Source organism: Marmota flaviventris, chromosome 4 (genome assembly GCF_047511675.1).
Source record: "Marmota flaviventris isolate mMarFla1 chromosome 4, mMarFla1.hap1, whole genome shotgun sequence".
Taxonomy (NCBI): domain Eukaryota; kingdom Metazoa; phylum Chordata; class Mammalia; order Rodentia; family Sciuridae; genus Marmota; species Marmota flaviventris.
In genome coordinates this window covers 26869725-26890605 of record NC_092501.1, presented here as the reverse complement: position 1 = coordinate 26890605, position 20881 = coordinate 26869725, and the positions used below count along the sequence as shown (strand labels likewise).

Genomic DNA, 20881 nt, shown 5'->3' with positions numbered 1-20881 from the left:
CAGGAGACCTCAAGTTCCAGAACAATGCCAGTATTTTCATTATCCTTTCTGATAGATGAATTGGAGGATGCTGCATTTTTCTTTTGACAGTGGGGTAGAGGGATAGGGGTTGACAACCAGGCAGAAGCAGAAACACTCCTATGAGTACTTAATGGCAGACAGCACAGCCTTATTTGATATAAGAGAAGGGCCTTGACCTTGCCCCTAGGCTTAGCCCTAGATCCCAATCTCACCACACTAGCCATTTGATATTGGGCAAGTTCTATTTATTCATCTAGTAGGAGGAATAACATTGGTGTCTACTTCAGAGTTTATAAGGATTAAGTGAGTTAACGCATGAAAAGTGCTCAGTACAGTGCCTGGCATATGGGAAGAACTCAATCATTCCTATCTCTTCTTACTGTTTTGCTTAAGAGACTCTTCTCAGATGACAATTAAAATTGCTCCTAAGCAGATATCCTGGAGTGTGCTGATGATTGAATTTTATCCCCAGAAAGTATAGTTGTATGCTCTGTTCCTTTAACTTCAGGGAGCTCCAGATGGTTCTCTGTCTAGCCCTGTCTGCTGGTAAAAATTTAATAATAAAGCCATGTGTCATGGTGTATACTTGTAATCCTAGCCACTCGGGAGGCTGAGGCAGGAGGATCACAAGTTTGAGGCTTGCCTGGGCAAGTTAGCAAGACATTTTGTCAAGGAAAAAAAAGTTGTTTTTTAAGGGCTAAGAATGTAGTATAAAGCACACCCAGAGCCAGGTATGGTGGCACACACCTGTAATCCCAGCAACTTGGGAGGCTGAGGCAGGAGGATCACAAATTCAAAGCCAGCTTTAGCAATTTAGCAAGGCTCTAAGCAATTTACAAGACCTTGACTCAAAAAATAAAAAGCTGGGGGTGTTGCTTAATGGTTAGAGCATCCCTGGGTTCAATCTCAAGTACTGCTAAGTAAATTAATAAGTAATTTTTTTAAAAAGCACCCCCAGGTTCAATCACCAGTACCAAAAAATAAAGTTTCTGACTTTCCTTATGCCAAGTAGCTGAGAAAGAGGTGGTGGGTGGTGGTTTTCCAGCATTCATGGACATGTCCTGATACTCCCTTTTCCTTGCTAACCATTCCCTAGGCTGGAGTCAAGAGAGGGCAAACCAGAATGCCCAGCTTTGGGTCTGACTCCAAGAAGACTGGCTTGGAGGAAAACTTAGCAGGCAAAACAGGCTTCTGAGGCACAGAACAGTGAGACTACAGCATTGTTGAACTGGTGACAGTCCCTGCTGAAGAAACACCTCAGCTGTATATATGGCCAAAATAAAGATCACACCTCCTAAAGGGAAAATGCTGGGCAGACCAGAGATGGAGATGGCAAAGCAGGAACAGAAATGCTGCCACAGTGAACAGGAAGCAGGACAACCTGACTAGGCCAGAGTTCTCTGCCTCAGGGAGCCTCAAGTTTCAGGAGTTCATACCCACCCCCTTCACCTAGGATCCCCGCTACAGTGAGTAACTGAGCCTGGACCCAAACCAATCCTGGTGTGCAGGTGGCTGAGAATCTGGTGAAGACAAGGAGCACTCTTATCAGCCACTTTCTTTCAGCAGAGTAGTGAAAAGTAGCCTAGCAAAACCAAAATTCATATTGTATTGTGTATGTGTAAAGTACTTCAGGGTTTCCAAATGGGATCTTCTCACAGCCACCCTATCAAGTAGCAAGAGTGGTGATTTCAAGGATGAGTAATAGAATAATGTGCCTTGTGTCCCAGGGCACAGAGTTAAGGCTGGGTTAGGATTCATTTCTTGAAAGTTTGATTTCAAGTTTTTTATACTGTCAATATTTCCCTCAGTCATATTTTATCACCTTGATTTGCATGGAAGAATCAAGTCAAAAGATACTTCCTATAGAAAGCACCATTAACTGCCTTCAGATCTGATACTTTGATTAGGTTCATAGTTTTAAGTTGGAAAAAAAGAAATGGATTATAGTCTGAATCCACATTTTCAAATGTATTGAAGTAGCCATATATGGTGACACACACCTGCAATCCCAGCAATTTGGGAGGCTGTCTAAAAAGTTAAAAAAGGACTGGGAATGTAGCTCAGTGGTAAAGTGCCCCTGGGATCAATCCCTAGTACCAACAACAAAAAGAACTAAAATTAACTGCCCAATGACAGTTTACCAAGTGCCATACTGAAAGTAAGACACTAAAATCACATTTTGCTCATTTTAGAAATGTGGGAGGTTAGCCAGATATGGTGGCATGTGCCTATAATCCCAGCAACTACACAGGCTGAGGCAGGATTATAAATTTGAGGCCAGTCTTCACAACATAGTGAGACTATCTCCAAATTTTTTAAATAAATAGGGCCGGGGTATAGCTCAGTGGTAAAGCACTCTAGGTTCAAACATCAGGAACCACACACGACTACCACCCCCACCTCCCCCCAACACACACACCCACCAAAAAGTATCTTAGCCAGGTACAGTGGTGCCTGCCTGTAATTTCAGCTAGTTGGGAGCCTGGAGCAAAAGGATCTCAAGTTCGAGACCAATCTGAGCTACTTAGCAAGAAGACCTGTATCAAAATTAAAAGATCTAAGGGGCTGGGGATATATATATATATAGCTCAGCTGGTAGAGTGCTTGCCTTGTATGCACAAGGCCCTGGGTTCTAATCCCCGGCACCACTAAATAAATAAATAAAAAGATCTGGGGGTATAGTTAAATGGTAAAACACCTCTCTCTGGGTTTAATCTCCAGTAGCATGCAAAAAGCAAAAACAAGAAAAAATGTAAAGTTTTGAGTCTGCATTAGGAACACCTGAGAAGAGAGAACAGCTTGCTTCGGTGAAGCTGAGACTCAGAACCTACCATTTGGCCTATTTGCCACTCCTGAGGTATATGAAGTTAGCACTGAATCTGAGAACTTGGGAGCCATGCTACCAATCCCCTTAGCCCCTGAGTTTACTTTCTCTCCTGCCAAGTACTTTGTGGCGGGCAGTCTTCCTGTCCCACCCCATTGTTCCCTCCAAACCAGTTCCCCATAAGGACTATAGATTTATCTTTCTTAACCATGTCTTACCAACTTCCTCACTTGCTCCATCAGCTCTTTCAGGATGTTCTGTGGTCTTTTCCAAGCTGGGATCTGACTTTTCCCTTCTTTTTCCCTCTAGATACCTTCCTGTTTCATCAAATCAAACTCACTGGCCTCTTGCATGCCCCTTCCCTTCTCCCTACTCTCCCCAAACAGTCTGCACCAATTTGTACATTTTTGCCTTTGCCTAGTGATAATTATTCCCAGGCTTCCTATGCATACCCTTTCTCGGACTTTTCCAGTCTTCATTGAGAACTTTCTATAAGCCGAATGAATTCCAATGCCAGTTCCTTAACTTCTTAGAGCCTGTTTCCCATCTATAAAATGGGACTACTAATTCCTCAGGATGAGATGAGGGTACAATGAAAGAAATGAGCCAAGAGCAGTGGTGCACGCCTGTAATCCCAGCTACTACAGAGGCTGAAGTAAGAGATTTGCAAATTCAAGTCCAGCCTCGGCCATTTAGTGAGACCTCCTTAAATATAAAAAGGTCTGGGGCTGCAGCTCAGTGGTAGAATGCCCCTGGGTTCAATCTTCAGTACTACCCAAAAAAAAAAAAAAAAAAAAAAAAAAAAAAATTTAGCTGGGCACCCTATAAAGTGTGTGTGCATTTTTTAATATGAGTGTTTCTCCAAGCCACCCCCCACCACACACACACACCCTGTTTTCATAGTGCTGGTAGACAAGTTTAAGGGGTGGGGGTGGAAGTGTGATATGAGTCCTGCTGTCTAGCAGTCTGCAGTCACACTGCACTCCAAGCAATGAGATTTTATAGGATTAAGTACCAAACTCTGAGCTTTAAGGATTCCAGAAAGAAGGATGAAGTGTCTTTCTCAGGGTCCCTTCAGTTAAATATGCAGCCTCGATCCTGTTCAAACTCCTGGACACATGCAAGAGTCCATTCCTGTGGCCCTTTACTTGATCCTTCTCTTGGGCCTAGATCAATGTTGTCATGGATTTTAGTGGGGGAGGGGATTGGTTTGGGTCATGTCCAGAGCTCAGGTTTTATTGAGGCAATAGAAAGGAGGCAGGGCCTATGTTTGCAGAAAAACATCCTAGTTAAAGGAGTTGAGGAATTGATTCCAAGGGGGTTTTCTGAATTGCTGCTGGAAAGGGATTAAACCTGGCAAGGAAAGGATATTTGCTTGGGAACATGCACTGGAAACTTTGGAGTAAGAATGTTCAAGAGAAGCTAGAGGGGAAGGCAGGTGTCTGAGTGACCCAGTCTCTGAGGGGAAACTGAGTTTGGGCTAAGATTTGGTGAGTGAGTCAGTGCAAAAGATTGTGACTTCACATGCCTGTAATCCCAGCGACTCAGGAGGTTGAGGCAGTAAGATCCCAAGTTCAAAGCCAGCCTTAGCAATTTAGCTAGGCCCTAGTACTGGGAATGTGGTTCAGTGGTTAAGTGCCCCTGATTTCAATCCCAGGTACTCGCCCCACCCCCCAAAAAAGGTTGTGATTTATTTATTCAGAAAAGGGCATTTTTCTGGGAGCACTTCAGGTCAAACTGTCACTTCATCCCCTCCACCTACTCAGACCTCAAGCTGAACAGTCAGGCAGAGGGAGGCCCTTTTGTTCAGAGCTGCCCGGATGCCTGGTCCCCACCTACTGTAGCCCCAACCCCCACCCCACACCCACCCTGTTATTGTACCCTAAGCTGAGAGCCTGACACGCAGCGGGGTGGGACCCAAGAAGTGAGGTCGAAGTTAGAAACAGACCAGAGGGCTATCGGAGAGGGAAAACCTCAAAGGACAAAATTTCCTGGTCACCTGCAGTAGACAAATGGGAGAGATCCTAAGGTTAAAGAGAATGGGAGGGCGGGCGCCAAACCTGTGGAGGGCGACCGGGTTGGGCAAGAGCCCCCAGTAGGGGGCGGTACCCAGGTCGCTTGGCCTAGAAGAGCTGGGACGCCAGATGCCCTAAGGTTGTTTGTGAGCCTTACCTTCAAGCCATCTCCTTTGTGCTAGGGTGGGGGGCGCGAAAGAAGAGAGCGGCCTTCCCCGCACCCCGCCCGTGGGCCCGCCTCCAGGCCCCCGCCCCACCCCCGGCTCCGCCTCCACCCCCGCCCCGCCTCTGGCCGCGGCCCCTTCCTCCGGCAGCTGGTGCTGTGCGGCCGCCGAACCGCGCGTCGCTGTCTCTGTGGCCCCGGATCCCAACGCGCAAAGGTGAGGAAGGCGGAGAGTGCGGGCAGCCGACGGGGCCAGGCCCGGGCTGGGGGTCGGGAGCCGGGCAAAGCCTTCCCCACGTCCACTCCACCCTATGAACTGGGCCAGGCCTTTCTCACTGCCAAGACCCCCAGTCCTGCATAAAGGCTTTAGAGGGGCACTGGCCAGGCCTCAGGTCGCGCAGGGCGCAGACCGGCCGCCGCGGAGTCTGGGACCGGAGCGGGGCGGGGACCCGCGTGGTGAACAGTGTTCCTCTGGATCTGGGTCACGTCTCTCGGCGTCCAGCGCGATCGAAGGAGAGCTTGTCCTCGAGCTGCAGCAGTAGAGACTGAGGTTAGATCTGTCGAAAGGAGAGAACCACGGACTGTCCAGAATGGTGGAGGGAGGGGGTGGCAAGGGAGGGGCTCTCTCTAGCCAGGAGAGACCGCCATCCTACTGGGCAGAGGGAGATACCGCCTACAGGCAGGTGGACATCTGGGCTGAAGGTCGAGAGCCGGCTGATCCTCCATTGATCCTGTTGGGGGCGGGGGGCATCCTTCCCCAGTCCTCTCCACCTTAGTACCTAATAGTGAGAAGGTGATAGGAGTTCAGGGGACTGGCATCCTGAACTGTAGAACTCAGGGTGAAGTGTGGGGTGTGAACTGGAGACCTTGAACCCGCTTAGCCACTGGGGGAGGGGGTATGAATGCTCTGCCTAGTCTGGTTAGCCCCGCCTGTCATCCCTCCCAGCAGGTTAAGTGGGGGCTATGAGCTCCCACTTACTTCTATCCTTAATTCCCCAAATCTAGAACTGCAGTATGCATGGAGATGGAAGACTGCTATGTTTTGCACTTCATTCCATCCCTCTTTGATAAAACTAAGGACCTCCTCCTGACTGGGTTAGTTACCTCCTCCCTCCCTTGCAGAGTAGCCTTGACCTATGCACTCATTCCAGGTCAGAAGCCCAGAAGCCTCCCCTCAACATCCCCATGTCCCCCATCCCCACACAGAACCACAATACACACTTGGAATCTGGCCTTTGAATTGGGACTTTGGGAAAGGAAGCTACCTACAGTCCTGCTCTGCACCTCACCCCAGTGAACACTGTTAGCCACCAAGCCTGCAGCAAGAATCAGACCCCTGTATGCATGTGTGCTTGTCCCTACATGGTTGTAATTGTGTTTGAGTATTGTGTGAACACAACATGTAGCTGGCCCTTCTGTGAACATTAGTATGCCTGACTCAGTGGGTTTGTGTGCATGTCCCTACACACCTGTGTATACCTATACAGGACTCTCCTGTTGAATAGGTATACAGCCCTTTATATAAGCCCACATATGTAGGTTTAGAACCCTGATCATCCGCTGGGTGCAGTGGTGCATGCCTGTAATCCCAGCAGCTCAGGAGGCTGAGGCAGGAGGATCACAAGTTCAAAGCCAGCCTCAGCAAAAGCGAGGTGCTAAGCAACTCAGTGAACCCTGTCTCTAAATAAAGTGCAAAATAGGGCTGGGGATGTGGCTCAATGGTCTAGTGCCTCTGAGTTCAATCCCTGGTATACCCCCCCAAAAAAATGGATGGGCATATGAATGCAACCTTACATGTGAAATGTATCACTACACATGGCCATGACTCTCCATGTAAACATAAGTGTGCACAAACCTCCCTGTGAGTGTGAGTGTGTGAATGACTCTCCTGTGAATACATGTGTTCATAGCCCTCCCTGTGAATGTATACTCACACCTGTGCATGTACATCACCTTCCTTTGGACCCATGTGGTTCAGGATAAACCTGTATAAATGTGCCATGTACTGCACTCTGAGTGGTTCCTTTAACCTGGGGTGTGTTCATTCTGCCCAATCCTAGGGACTGATCCCTCCTGGCTATAGGGCTCCCCGCTTCTGTGCTAAGCAAATAGGAGGCCCCAAAGGTAAACAGGTGTGCCTCCACAGTGAGGGGTGGAACATGAGAAGCTTGCCTGAAACTTCCTGTTGCCCCAGCCCCCAAATCAGGAACTAGTGCCCTTTCTGTGATCTGCAGGCCCTCTCTTCTCCCTCTCATATTCACTCTCCCCTCCCATGCTGACCTTTAACTCTTGAATAAACCCTCCAAATTCCTGTTATCCTCTAGCCAGCTCTTGATCCCTCCCCTCTCTTCAAGGCCAGATAGTTAATATTTGACCTGGAAGAAAGAGGAGAGGCCAGTGGCACCTTCTGACCCTGCTTCTGGGTATCTGATGAGATGAGGTGAGTTGAACCACCTCCACACCAAGCCCAGGCCGGGAAAATGAAGGACCCCCCTCAGAGATCAGGAGACCTGTAAAAGGTGCCAGGGAAAGCCTGTCCCCCAATCCCAATTGTTGGCTTGAGGGAGGATCCAGGTACGGGAATAATCTCCAAGATGTGCCAGGGAAGGTGGCCAAGAACTCAGAGATCTCACCATCCACCTTATCCACATTGCTTGTGTCTCCATTAACTGGTCTTGCACACTACAGTCTCCTGCACAGATGTTATACCTGTGCAGCTAGGGATACCCATATACTCATACCTGGTTCTGACCCCCTTGTGCCTGTGGAATGCCTGCTAGCAGGTAGGGACACGTGTGGATGCCTAGCCAGAGGGTGCAGTACAGACTCGCATAGGCAGGGCAGAGATGTGCACCCCCCAGAGAAGAATGCTGAGGAGGAGAAGTGTCTAATTAAAGAGAAATTCCAGAGGGAGCTCTCAGGCCAAGGAAAAGAAAAAAACAAAAGGAAAACAGGACAAAATTAACAAAGGCCCATTAAACATCTCTGTTCAGGCCTTCCTGCATAAGGCACCCCCACAGGCAGCAGGGGCAGCAGCTGCCCATTGTTGAAGAAGCATTCTCTTTTGAGAACACAAATTCCACCTCAAAGCGGACCTAGAAGAGCTTCTGACTTGGCCAAAGAAGGGGTGTTACTTGGGGTTTGAGTTGGAGGGAGTCCAGGATCAGATAAAGAGGTCAAGTTCCCATCCTAGCCTCCTGCATCAGAACAGAGATGAACAGGAATGAGTCAATTCTGTCCTAGGAGTTCTATGGAAGCTGGACCTCCACCCTTTGGTGTCCCTGAAGACTGGGTAATGCCAACAATCTTCCACTTGCCCACAGATCAAAGAGATTTTTATCCTCTTTTGGTTTTTTTCCCCCCCTCCTTCAGAAAACGGACCTCAAAGAACCAGGAATAGCCCTGCTATCAGGGGCAAGGTGACCCATCAGTAACCTACGAACCCTCTATGACTCCGCAACTTCCGATTACCATGAAGTTTGCATTTGATGCAGAAAGGCATGTGATCCATCCTTCCCTCTGACCCCATAGCTGAGATTCCATGGCCACACAACCCTGTGGCTCCATGTCCCCCCCATTCCAGGATCCTCCCTGGCCCCATGACTTCTTGACCCCAAGGCCTCATGTCCCCTGACCTTCCATGTGACCTTCCTGGACTTTGACCCCTGTGACTGTGTTTCCCATCTCCTCCTGTGACTGGCCCTGGCTACCCTTGGGGGTCTTATTGGTCTGGGCCTCCCCAAGAAGATGTTGGGGAGGCTTTGGCCCCTCTTCCTGAGCCTCCTCACAGCAACAGCTGTCCCTGGACCCTCCTTGCGGCGACCTTCCCGAGAACTAGATGCCACCCCACGGATGACCATTTCCTATGAAGGTTAGACCCTCAATCTTCAAAGGCCACAGCAGCCAGGGCTGGGAGCAGGGGGCAGCCCCCAAACTGGGCTCACTGCCTCTGCTCTCCCTAGAGCTCTCCGGGACCCGGCACTTCAAGGGCCAAGCCCAGAACTATTCAACATTGCTGTTGGAGGAGGCCTCTGCAAGGCTGCTGGTGGGAGCTCGAGGCGCCCTGTTCTCTCTCAGTGCACATGACATAGGAGATGGGGCTCACAAAGAGGTCAGCCCCTGAAACTTGGACCACCCTCAGTGCCTTTAGCCTTATCCTGTTCACAGGGACCTCAGCTTCCCAGAACCCTGCCAGACTTCCATAGCCCCTTGGACAGCACTTCCCTTCCCAGCCCAGGTCTCCCTTGCATCCAGTGTTCCTCCTACTATTCACCCCATCCCAGTTTTTCCAGCTCCCTTGAACCCTCTGGGTAATGGGTATTGTCAATGCATCTATCCATTCCCTTTACCCCTGCTAGATCCAGTGGGAGGCCTCCCCAGAGATGCAAAGCAAATGTCATCAAAAAGGGAAAAACAACCAGGTATGTGGTGGTCTGCCCTGTCTCCAGCTCCTTCCTTCTCCTCAGTTGGGGATGCCGGGGTTGATAGGGACACAGATGAGGTGGTACAGACTCCCCAGTCAACTTTTCAACCACAAAAAAAAACTGAGTGCTGCTGGAGTGGCAGACCTGGGGTGTAGCCCTTCTAATCCAAACATCTGGTGGCTTATAGTTTGTCCTATCAGGGCATCTTAATCCCCTCTGAACTCCCAAATTATAATCATGATAATAAGAAGTAACCTCTAGTAAGTGCTCACTTAGCTGTTATCTTCCTCAAGTTCTAAAATAACTATGAAGTAATATTTCCCCATTTTACAGATAACAGAAATGAGGTTTTGGTGGGGGACTAGCTCTAGTACCCACTATTCCATGGAGGGGCATTATGGAAATGCCAGCCCTATCTGGCTAAAGAACATGGTGTTTGCAAGGGAACTGCATCTAACTATGTAACAGAATCTATCTGGAAAGCTTTTTTAAAAGTACACATTCCCAAGTTTCACTGGCCTGGAGACTCTTGATTCTGGGGTGATGCTGGGACAGCTGAATTTAAAGAGGAGAATCCAGGAGATTCTATAAAAGGCTGCCTCTTGGTGCAGTGTGGGTAGATAACAGGGTTAGTGAGATAAGTAGAACCCTAGTCATGGAAGGCCATAATGCCCAGCAGAGGCTTTGGATTTTATTCTATGACAATGGGCACCCTCACATTTAATACCTTATCTCAGGGCTCTCAAACTACATGTGATTCACCTGGGTATATTACAAATACAGATGCTAAATCAGTAGGTCTGGAAAGGGCCTAGGATTCTATAGTTCTGACAAGCTCCCAGGTGACGCTGAGGCAGTAGTTCCCATACAACACTTTGAGTGGGAAGGCTTCTGAGACTGTTTCTCATTGTGCTGAGGGAGATTAATTTTCAAAAGAGGGGTTTAATGATCCAGTTTGTTTGGAAAGTGTTGCATGTTCAGTTCCACAATGCACAGCAATATCTTTAAGTTTCTAAGATAGGTTTTACCTGTGGTTTTTCAAACTTATTTGACCACAGAATTCCTCCCCAGAATTGAAAGCAGTGTGTGTCCTGGGACAGAGCAGGGATGGCTTTTAAAATGTAAACATCTTAGGGTAAGCTCACTGTAGGAAAGTTTATCTGGCCCAGACACCAGAAAGACTCAAATAGGCTGAATCTAGAGACAGGAAAAGCATTGGTGAGGCTGGAGTAGTATCCTATGGGTCAGAGGAAAGAGGACTGAGAAGGCTAACAACGAAGGGACAGATGCCAGGGGCTACAGCAGGTGAGAGAGTGGGAGGAGATAGAGAAGACTGTGTAGACTCAAACCCTGGGCAACAGACAGGAGGAAGAATCATTAACAAGGCAGAGAAGTGAAGAGAGTGGTAGCTTAGGGCATTTGAAAGACAGAGTAGGCCAGTGTGGCTAGAATTGAGTGAGTGAGGCCGAGACAGGGGTAAGGGGCAGGGCCCAGTGATGCAGGGCCAGGGGCTTGAGGGACTCTGTTCAGGGCACTGATGAGCCACTGCAATGATATGATCTAGTTTACATTTGTGAAATGCGCTTTGAGAATTGGGTTGGAGAGGAGCAAGAGTGTGTTGATTGGTAGAACATCTCTAGAAGGAAGCTCCAGACAGTGGTAGTAGCAGTCCCCAGTCACAGACTACCTGGGAGACAGGAATAAATGGGAGACTGATTACAACACATCCCCTTATACCTTTTCAAATTTCATACTACATGCAAGTATTCCTCATTCACTGAACAAAAAGAGTTGCAGAGGATAGTCAGGAGGCTGCTGAAGTTGTCCAAGAAAGAAATGATGGTAGTAATTTGAATTGGGCAGTGGTGATAAGGTAAATTGGACCAAGTTCAAGAGCAATTTAGGACAAAGAATGAATCATGAAGAGGGACTGAATGTGGGGGCGAGGGAGTGAGAAGCAGTGAAGATGACTCCTGACTCCTGGCTCCATCCTTGAGAACAGGATGGAGGCAGTGAATGAGGTGGGAAAGACTGGATGAGCAGGTTTAGGAGGGAAGATGCAGGTTAGGGAGGAGATGAGTTTGCCTCCTGACAAGGTGAGTTTGGTGTATCTAAGGGATGGCAGGTGGAGAGAGAGAGGCAGGGTGTGGGAGCTCCTGGACAAGGAACATGCCTGAGAAGGAGTTCAGTGGGGGAAAAGCATCTCAGGGTGGTGGGAGCCCTGGAAGCTCCAGAACTGGGGGTGGAGGGAGCTCCAGGAGACACAGGAGAAGCTGTGGTGTTAGGTGATCCAAGAGCTTTGTCACTGGTAGGTTAAGGACAGAGAGTGCCAGGGAATATTTTGTAATCTGGGCAATACAAAGGCCCATGAGCATCTTAGAACTGTTTGTCCTGTGAGTGGGGGAAAGAGACAGACTCTAAAATAGATTAAGGGAGGAGGCCTCTAGCTAAGCAGGGGACTCACACTTCTCCACTACCTCATCCCACAGACCGAGTGTTTCAACCATGTCCGGTTTCTACAGCGGCTCAATGCCACCCACCTTTATGCATGTGGGACTCATGCCTTCCAGCCCCTCTGTGCAGCCATTGTGAGTATGACTGACCCGAGCCCTGACTGCTGACCCTAGACTGGTCTAACCTTGGGCTGCAGCCCATGCCTGTCCTGTGACTGACTGTTGGTACCTCATTCCCTAGGATGCTGAGGCCTTCACCCTTCCAACCAGCTTCGAGGAGGGGAAGGAGAAGTGTCCTTATGACCCAGCCCGCGGCTTCACAGGCCTCATCATTGGTAAGCAGGCATTCCTCCCCGCCCAGCCCTTCATTCACAAGGATGGCATTTAGTGGATCTTGTCAATAGGACTTGCCACCTACGTGTGTTGTGTGCCCTGATGTATATGACATGTCTCATTCCTGGCATGTCCCTGCCTCAGATGGAGGCCTCTACACAGCCACACGGTATGAATTCCGGAGCATTCCTGACATCCGCCGGAGCCGCCACCCACATTCTCTGAGAACTGAGGAGGCACCAATGCACTGGCTCAATGGTTAGGAGGATGAGGCACAGGATGAAGGGGGGTAGGGGTCTATTTCTTCATTTTTACTCCCTTGGGCAGCTGACCATCCCATCCCCAAGTCCCCAGGTGAGCCTATTCATTCCACTCCTGTGCGTTGTCAAGGGAGGGATAGGGTGGGGCAGAGGTCCCCAGCCTGTCTCAGAAGACACTTAACTGCTCAACCCACAGATGCTGAATTTGTGTTCTCTGTGCTGGTACGGGAGAGCAAGGCCAGTGCAGTGGGTGACGATGACAAGGTTTACTACTTCTTCACGGAGCGTGCTGCTGAGGAAGGCTCCAGCAGCTTCACTCAGAGCCGCAGCAGCCACCGTGTGGCCCGTGTGGCCCGTGTGTGCAAGGTACATAGGGCTGAAGTCAGGGCATAGGGTAGAGGCTTGATCTCTGACCCTGGTCCTTGAACCTCTGCCCCCTACCTCCCCAGGGAGATTTGGGAGGAAAGAAGATCCTGCAGAAGAAGTGGACATCCTTCCTCAAGGCTCGTCTCATATGTCACATTCCACAGTATGAGACACTGCGTGCGGTCTGCAGCCTGGATGCTGACACCTCCGCCCGCACACACTTCTATGCCACTTTCACACTGACCACACAGTGGTAAGTGCCAGGACAATGGGGAGGCATTGACTGGGAACAACTTGGGCTGAAGCAGAGGTCAGTGAGGATAAGGTAGGTCCATTGTGGAGAATAGTGGCTGCAAAATGAGAACATCAGGCACCAAGCTAGCCTGGGGCCAGAGGCCACAGCAGCCACTCTCCCATGGAACAGGCCCTGAGTGTCTATAGTCAGGTCTAGACAAGGAAACAGTAGCTCCAGGCTAGCTAAACATGGGTTGGGGAAGGCTACACTCAGTGTGACTCAGTCTCTTCCCCTATACGTCCCATTCCTAGGAAGACCTTGGAGGCCTCAGCCATCTGCCGCTATGACCTGGCTGAGGTGCAGGCTGTCTTCGCGGGGCCCTACATGGAATACCAGGATGGTGTCCGGCGCTGGGGCCGCTATGAGGGTGGGGTGCCTGAGCCCCGGCCTGGCTCGGTGAGCTCCCAGACATAGGGCCAGAGCCCTGGGAGGGAGAGGAGGGTCTGGCCTTATGGAAGGCAGGTGGAAGAGTCCTGAGATTCACCATCCCCATTCCCCACCCCAGTGCATCACAGATTCATTGCGTAGCCGAGGCTACAACTCATCCCAAGACTTGCCATCCCTGGTCCTGGACTTTGTGAAGTTGCACCCACTGATGGCTCGGCCTGTGGTACCCACACGTGGACGCCCCCTGCTGCTTAAACGCAACGTGCGCTACACACACCTCACAGGGACACCCGTCACCACACCTTCTGGAGCCATCTATGACTTGCTCTTTCTGGGCACAGGTGCTTCTAACCCAAATCCCTGGTCCCTGTTAGCTTTGATCATTAATGTTTCTAAACATCCCAGACATTCCTGCCATGACTATTGGGAGTTCCCAGTGTACTGAGTTCCCACTGCTACTGCTGAATCCTTGTTCCCCACATCATGATTCCTGAGCTGTTCCCATCAGGCCTCCTGTGGGGTGCTGAGGGAAGATCACATTGTTTGGGTTTGACTTTCATCCCTTTCCACGGCAGCTGATGGCTGGATCCACAAGGCCGTTGTCCTGGGCTCTGGGATGCACATTATCGAAGAGACACAAGTGTTCAGGGAGCCCCAGTCTGTGGACAATCTAGTCATATCTCCAATGCAGGTACCTCTGATTTCTGACCTCCAAAAAGTCCTTGCTGAAACAAGGGGAGTGGGAGGCTGGGCAAGGCTGTGTGTGTTTTGTAAATGGGGTGGGGGATGTTGTCAACCAGCTCTCCTCTCTGGCTTCCAGCATAGCCTCTACGTGGGGGCCCCTAGTGGAGTCATCCAGCTACCACTGTCCAGCTGCTCCCGCTACCGTTCCTGCTATGACTGCATCCTAGCACGGGACCCCTACTGTGGCTGGAACCCCAGCATCCATGCCTGCATGGCAGCCACCACCACAGCCAACAGGTCCCAGAGTAGCAGGTGAAGTGGAGAGGGTTGCATGTGGCCCAAGTGGAGGAGAAAGGCCTCAGTCATAGGGGAAGTGGGAGCTAGTTATTGGTTCACAGCCCCATCAACCCTTTCACTGGGGAAACTAAAGCCCAGTTGGCCTTGTTCATGAACCCTGACCTTCTGTCCCCAGGACAGCAGTGATACAAGACATAGAGAGAGGAAACAGAGGCTGTGAAGGCAGCAGGGATACAGGTAAGTGACACTCTTGGATCTGTGTGGGTCTGGCTGCAGAGCCTGTCCTCTTGGCCATTTACCATCACTTGTATGGCCATGTTTGTGCATGAGTGGCTGCATCTATGTGCCTTCAGTGAGGATGATCCAGCACACAGCCTGGCACAGAATAAGAGCTCAATAGCTCAAACAAATTATAAACAAGGAAACAGGTTCAAGTGTCAGGCTAGGGATGTAGCTCAGTAGTAGAGCAATATGTGTGAGATCCTGTGATGGATCTCCAGCATGGGATTAAAAGAAAGTGTCAAGTGTCTTGTCACTTCTGAAGCTTATAGCCAAGTGGTGGTGGTGGTGGGGCAAGCACTCAAATGATCACAAAAATAACCAACGATAATTATTAATAATTATAACTATGACAAGGTTCAGAAGGGTAGTGGATATTTCCCCAAGGAAGATGAAGTGACATGTGAAGGAAGAACAGATGTGAATGATCATAGCTAACATGTACTGAGTACTCAGTATGTGCCAGGCACTGATCTAAACACATATCATTATGTACACTTATTCTCACAGTGCCTATGACAGAAGTGCCATTATTATCCTCTTCAGGGACAACCCCTCAGGCACAAGAAATATAAGTAAACTGCTTAAAGGTACTCAGCTATTAAGCAGCAAGGTCAGAATTTAAACCTAACCCCCAGCATCTGATTCAGTTTGTTCTTTAGATTATTATGCTATGCTGTCTCCCACAAATTAACCAGGTAGGTGAAGGTCCTGGGGTAGGGCAATGACACCTAAGTAGAGGGAGCTATACATGTTAGAGCATCAGAAGAAGCTGGAGAGGTGGTCCAATACCATGCTGAGGATCTGGGTCTTTACCTGAAAAGCAAAAGGATACTCTGAAGAGTTGTAGGCAGGGGAGTGGCATGAATCAGATTTGTGGTACTTTCAGATCACCCAACTACTGCTTAGAGAATGGGTTCTATGGGGACCTGAATGGCTTGGCAGTTGTGGAAAGAGAGAAGTGAACAGATCAGAGAGATTATGATGAGAGCTGAATATAAAGGTGGGAAAGAAAGACAGGCAAAGGAAACTGAGCAGCTGGTGGCACCATTTATTGCGGTAGCAATGCAAAGCAAGAACCTGGTTTAGTTTGGAAGTGAGGCTTTGGCCTTAGTTAGGTGCCCAAAAGATTTCATGTGGAGATGCCTAGCATATGGTAGTCAAGTCTGGCACTCAGGAGAGAGAGGTCTGAGCAGGAGGTAGAGATTAGGAGTCACTGGCAGATGGCAGAGACTGAAATCACAAGAGAGCATGGGAGCATGAAGAGAAGGCAAATGGGCCCAGGCACCACCTGCATCCTGAGAAGGGTCACGGGAACCCATGTGGGAGTGTAAGCACACGGGCTTGGTAAGCTGTCACTGATTCTAAGACTCTATGCTTAGTACCAGTGTCTCATCCTGGCACCAGGATGGCTACCGTATGGGCGTGGATGGGCTGCTAGTGACAGACACACAGCCTGAGCACAGTGGAAACTATGGCTGCTATGCAGAGGAGAATGGCCTCCGTACTCTGCTGGCTTCCTACAGCTTCACAGTCCGGCCTGCCACTCCTGCCATTTCCAATGCCCTCCTGGGATGAGTAGGTAATGACTTTTCCACCCTCCTTCCCAGGGCCACCACCACCACTGAAGACCCGTTCTGTGCTCCGGGGTGATGATGTCCTTCTGCCTTGTGACCAGCCATCCAACCTGGCCCGTGCTTTGTGGCTACTCAATGGGAGCAAAGGCCTAAGTGATGGGCAGGATGGCTACCGTGTGGGCGTGGATGGGCTGCTAGTGACAGACACACAGCCTGAGCACAGTGGAAACTATAGCTGCTATGCAGAGGAGAATGACCTCCGTACCCTGCTGGCTTCCTACAGCCTCACAGTCCGGCCTGCCACTCCTGCCCCAGCTCCACAAGCCCCTGCCATGCCTGGGGCACAGCTGGCACCAGACGTGAGGCTGCTCTATGTGCTAGCCATTGCTGCACTTGGTGGCCTCTGCCTCATCCTGGCCTCCTCCCTCCTCTATGTTGCTTGTCTTCGGGGAGGCAGACGAGGACGCAGACGGAAATACTCACTGGGTCGGGCTAGCCGGGTAGGGGGCTCTGCTGTGCAGTTGCAGACAGTCTCAGGCCAATGTCCTGGAGAGGAAGATGAGGGTGATGATGGGGAGGGGGCTGGGGGCTTGGAGGGCAGCTGCCTCCAGATCATCCCTGGGGAGGGTGCCCCAGCTCCACCGCCCCCACCACCTCCACCACCACCGACTGAGCTGACCAATGGGCTGGTGGCACTACCCAGCCGGCTGCGGAGGATGAATGGCAACAGTTATGTGCTCCTGAGGCAGAGCAACAATGGAATGCCAGCAGGGCCCTGCTCCTTTGCTGAGGAACTCAGCCGCATCTTGGAGAAGAGGAAGCACACGCAGCTCGTGGAACAGCTAGATGAGAGCTCTGTTTGAGCCCAGCCTCCGGAACAAATTCTCTTCCAAGCCAGCCTGTGTGCCCCAGGCTGGGCTGCTGCCTCCCCAACATAGCCACTCTCCTTCACACCCCCTACTCCATGCCCTTCTCCCACCTTTTTGATGTCTCTGTAGGGCTGGCCAGTCAGGCCCAGCCTAAGCCCCTTTCTCAGTCTCCAAGACCTATGTGTGAGCAGCCCAGGCCAACCGGTGCTCCTCAGAGGTAGGTGCTCCCTGGGGACCAGGTGCTCTGCTGATCCAGACACAGTTCCTATTCCCTTAACCTAAATGCTTGGGAGGAGAGTACTTACTCCATCCTCTGCTTCCATTATCTGCCCAACCTTTCCTTTCTCCCAGGTAGGGCTCTGCAGATCCAGATGGCCTCAATGTCACCACCCTCTGCATGGCCCTGTTTGGTAGATCATCCTGAAGCCAGATAAGACCTCTGCTAGCCACCTGAGCCCTGCATACATTCACATGTGCTCATGGAAGAATGTTCATCAGCTGGGCTGCAGTGCCCCACCCCACCCTACCCTCTCCTGCTACATTCTTGTGTTTCATCTCTTCTTCTGGATTTGGGGTACCCTTCCAATTGTCACATCCCTGTCTAGTTATCTTCCCCAGTCCCCCCTCCCCGCCCCCACAATGTGTTGATGCCATTGGCAAGAGCTTGGGATCAGGCCAGCCTGGGAGATAAGACTGCATCATTCCCCTCTTCTGCCTTCCTGTGCAGCCCTTGTGAGTCTGCCTCCCCACTCCCCTTGGTCACACCGAAGAGCAACAGAGCTCTAGGCATGTCCTTTCCCTATGCATATGTGGTAACACACCCACATCACATGTGCTTACATTTCCACCCACGTGCACCTGAGCCTCCCCTTGCTGCCTTGGACCTGTGTCTGTCAGGTTTGGTCCATGGACATTTCAAAGGGAGATCCCCCTCCCATTTAGCTGTCTTTGCCGACCCTTCCCTAGGACGGGTGACCAACACTGCACTCAATGAGCCAGCTTCCCTTTTGGGGACCAAGCATTTTCTCCCCCTCAGCCACAGCAGGGAGAGAAGAGGACTGATGTCTCACCTGGCACACTAAGCCCGTTCTTGGAACTATGCAAAGGGCAGAGGCTGGGAGTTTGGATGCTTGGCTCCCACCCCTGTCCTACCTCACCGGGACACTTTCAGAGTCCAGGGGCCTCTGAAGTCTTCAGGCCCATATGGGACAATCAATTCTGAGCTCCCCCATTCCCATTGGGTGAGGATGACTGTTATTTTTGTAGCTGAGAACGTGGAATCCCACGGGTTTTTACTGCCCTTCACCCAACCTCTCCCACCTCCACCCCACAATGAATGTATTTATTGTGAGAACGGCTGCAGTTCTTTAGGAATGTCCCCACTCATCCCCAGGTGGGTGGAATAGGCATGTGAGAGTGGGGAGCCTGGGCTCAGCTCCTCCCCCAATGCTGGTTAATAAATATCTTTTTTCCCCACATCTCTGAGTAGTCTGATTGACTTGCCCTGGTCCTCAGGGTAAGGCTCTGAGCTTATGGAGAGAGTGCTACAGTGGTTCTTGCATCCAGGATTGGCCTTGCTTTCCATACAACTATTTGCAAAGGAAACTGAGATCCTTAGCTTCCATCATGGCTGTACTGGGTGGGCACACAGTCCCTTTTATTAAGGCTCACATTATTCATTGACTGTGGTTTAAGGTCATGACAAACAAGAAAATCACAGCAGTTGAAGAATTCACACAAGGGTTTTCCGACTTTTTACTTTTTGTACATGTCACCATGCCTGATTCCCTGCCTTTTTGTTTTGGGGTTGGGGGATTGAACCCAGGGGAACTTTACCACTGAGCTACATCCCCAGCTATTTTTATTTTTGAGACAGTAGTAACTAAGTTGCTACTTAGGGCCTCACTAAGTCCTGAGGCCAGCCTCGAACTTGTGATCCTCCTGCCTCAGCCTCCCAAACCACTAGGATTATAGGCATGCACCACCACACACAGCTTCCCTGCCTTTTTAAAATTAAGCTGCGGGAAGGGGGGGTTGGGGTTGTAGCTCAGAAGAGCGCTTGCCTAGCATGTGTGAGGCACTGGGTTCAATTCTTGGTACCAACTATAACTAAATAAAATAAAGATCTGTCAACAACTAAAAAAAAAATTTAAAAAGAAAAAAAAAATTATGCTCAAGGGATGCTCCTTATTTATCAGTCTTCCTGCTCTTCTAAACAGCTTTCTAGTACCTCCCACCCACTGGTCCAAGGGATGATATGGATTCATAGCTGCACAAAGAGGGGTCTTGGGGGTGGAGGTGGGGGTGGGGATGGAGCTGGGACTAGGGAAAGCTTGTTATGAGGAACCTAGTATGAGAATCACCCAGGACTCCCTCCAGGAGTCAGACCTAGATAACTGCCTAGAACAATTATCTAGATAATTGCCTAGAACATTGCCTTTGATCCTAATGATACAGGGTTATATGTTCTGCTTCTGGTTTTAGAATAATGAAATCTCCAGCTTATGCTTTAAAATGCACACATTTTGAAGTAAGAACTCAAGTATGATGATAAGTTTAATGACCTCAGTTTTCTAATCTGTACACAATCACACAAGAGGTTTCTTGCCCAATGTCTGGTCACAGTGGAGAACAGCTCAAAGGTTGTGGCAATAGGACATCAAGGATTCTTCAGAAGCCAGCCCTGAATCCCCTGTGTTTTGAGATTACTATAATCAATTTGAATTTCAGAAAACAAAGACCCTGTACAATACTTCAAAGTTCTATCATCTCAGGTTTTGGGGATGCCAACTGGATTAGAATTAGAGAGTTCACAAGGTCACTGACCCCTAACTGTGGAAAAAAGAGAAAAAAACACTTTATTAGGGCGACAGTCTCAGGTCTAGGGTTGGCGTTGGTAGGGCAACTCTTCTTCACTGCGCTTGCACCTGGGCTGGGACAGGATCCCGGAGCTCCCTGGGTCGCAGCCCCAGGAAGGTTGTCGGTTTGTTGGTGAAAGGGTGCCACTGGCCCTGTATACTAGGATTGTCGGTGTGGAAGGGCTTGCGGATGCGGATCACGTCCAAGCCCGACTGGTCTGCCAGCTTCTGCACCAGAGTCGTGATCTCTTCGACCGACTTGCAGTGGATGCTTTCCTCTCGTACAGCTCCGTTAACTGGCAGGGCGGAGACGGAAGCAAACAGGTCAGGTGTCAAGCATGGGGAGGCTAGAGAACCGAGCTCGGAGCCCGCCATCCAGCCCTAACCCGGCGCCACTCACGGTATTCGGCCACTACTCTGGGCACGCAGCACGGCTTCGAGTTCACATATATTACGACCCCTGGGTTCTGTCGGGCGAAGTCGGTCACTTCGTGTTCCACGAATTCCCTGAGACCCGGGAAGAATGAGCTCGGTGACCCCTGACCCGGCGCGATCCTTACTCCCTCTCCACCCCCGTGCGCTTTCCCGCACTCACCTGGCGCCGCGGGACGAGGGCGCGTCTCGGCTGAGGCTAAAACTGAGACGCTGTAGCTGCTGCACGTAGCGACCCAGCCCGTTGTGGAGAACACTGGTCAGAAAGCGACTCGGAGTCCCGCGCGCAGTCATTGCTACTGCTCGGAGGTGGCGGAGCCCAGTTGCAGGAGGTAGGGGCGGGA

The 20881-nt window shown here is 50.4% G+C and overlaps 3 protein-coding genes across 5 annotated transcripts in view; 2 read left to right on the top strand and 1 right to left on the bottom strand.

The window, feature by feature from the left end:
• Slf2 (SMC5-SMC6 complex localization factor 2) overlaps positions 1–3600 on the top strand; it is a 51486-nt gene extending 47886 nt beyond the window's left edge. The window contains exon 21 of the transcript XR_011707296.1: positions 1118–3600. The gene's annotated coding sequence lies outside the window, so the exon portion shown is untranslated. The remainder of the gene's footprint in view (positions 1–1117) is intronic.
• Positions 3601–5157: 1557 nt separating this feature from the next.
• Positions 5158–18723, top strand: Sema4g (semaphorin 4G). Of its 3 annotated transcripts, none has more exons than XR_011707295.1 (16): positions 5158–5240; positions 8396–8894; positions 8986–9134; positions 9382–9444; positions 11937–12035; positions 12142–12235; positions 12378–12491; positions 12690–12859; positions 12943–13112; positions 13406–13550; positions 13660–13882; positions 14117–14232; positions 14362–14537; positions 14698–14759; positions 16412–17464; positions 17603–18723. XR_011707295.1 is itself a non-coding variant. In XM_027930333.2 (15 exons), the coding sequence occupies exons 2-15, from the start codon at positions 8771–8773 to the stop codon at positions 17239–17241; spliced, it is 2535 nt and encodes an 844-aa protein (XP_027786134.1). In that variant the 5' UTR covers positions 5158–5240; positions 8396–8770; the 3' UTR covers positions 17242–18723. The 3 variants fall into 3 exon arrangements, 1 of the variants encoding a protein (XP_027786134.1); XR_011707294.1 differs by having other exon boundaries at positions 16412–17468; XM_027930333.2 differs by having other exon boundaries at positions 16412–18723.
• Positions 18724–19785: 1062 nt separating this feature from the next.
• Mrpl43 (mitochondrial ribosomal protein L43) lies at positions 19786–20874 on the bottom strand. Its single transcript, XM_027930334.3, has 3 exons — positions 20701–20874; positions 20506–20612; positions 19786–20401 (listed from the first exon to the last, which is right to left on the bottom strand). The coding sequence occupies exons 1-3, from the start codon at positions 20829–20831 to the stop codon at positions 20160–20162; spliced, it is 480 nt and encodes a 159-aa protein (XP_027786135.1). The 5' UTR covers positions 20832–20874; the 3' UTR covers positions 19786–20159.
• Positions 20875–20881: the final 7 nt, after the last annotated feature.

Bases quoted from the DNA above. Each gene is read 5' to 3' on its own strand.
- Sema4g (XM_027930333.2), top strand. From the start codon at position 8,771: ATGTTGGGGAGGCTTTGGCCCCTCTTCCTGAGCCTCCTCACAGCAACA. The intron at 9,445-11,936 runs GTATGTGGTGGT...CTCATCCCACAG, and splicing joins AAAAAGGGAAAAACAACCAG to ACCGAGTGTTTCAACCATGT. The intron at 12,492-12,689 runs GTTAGGAGGATG...CTCAACCCACAG, and splicing joins ACCAATGCACTGGCTCAATG to ATGCTGAATTTGTGTTCTCT.
- Mrpl43 (XM_027930334.3), bottom strand. From the start codon at position 20,831: ATGACTGCGCGCGGGACTCCGAGTCGCTTTCTGACCAGTGTTCTCCAC. The intron at 20,613-20,700 runs GTGAGTGCGGGA...CCCGGGTCTCAG, and splicing joins CCCTCGTCCCGCGGCGCCAG to GGAATTCGTGGAACACGAAG. The intron at 20,402-20,505 runs GTGAGTGGCGCC...CCGCCCTGCCAG, and splicing joins CAGAGTAGTGGCCGAATACC to TTAACGGAGCTGTACGAGAG.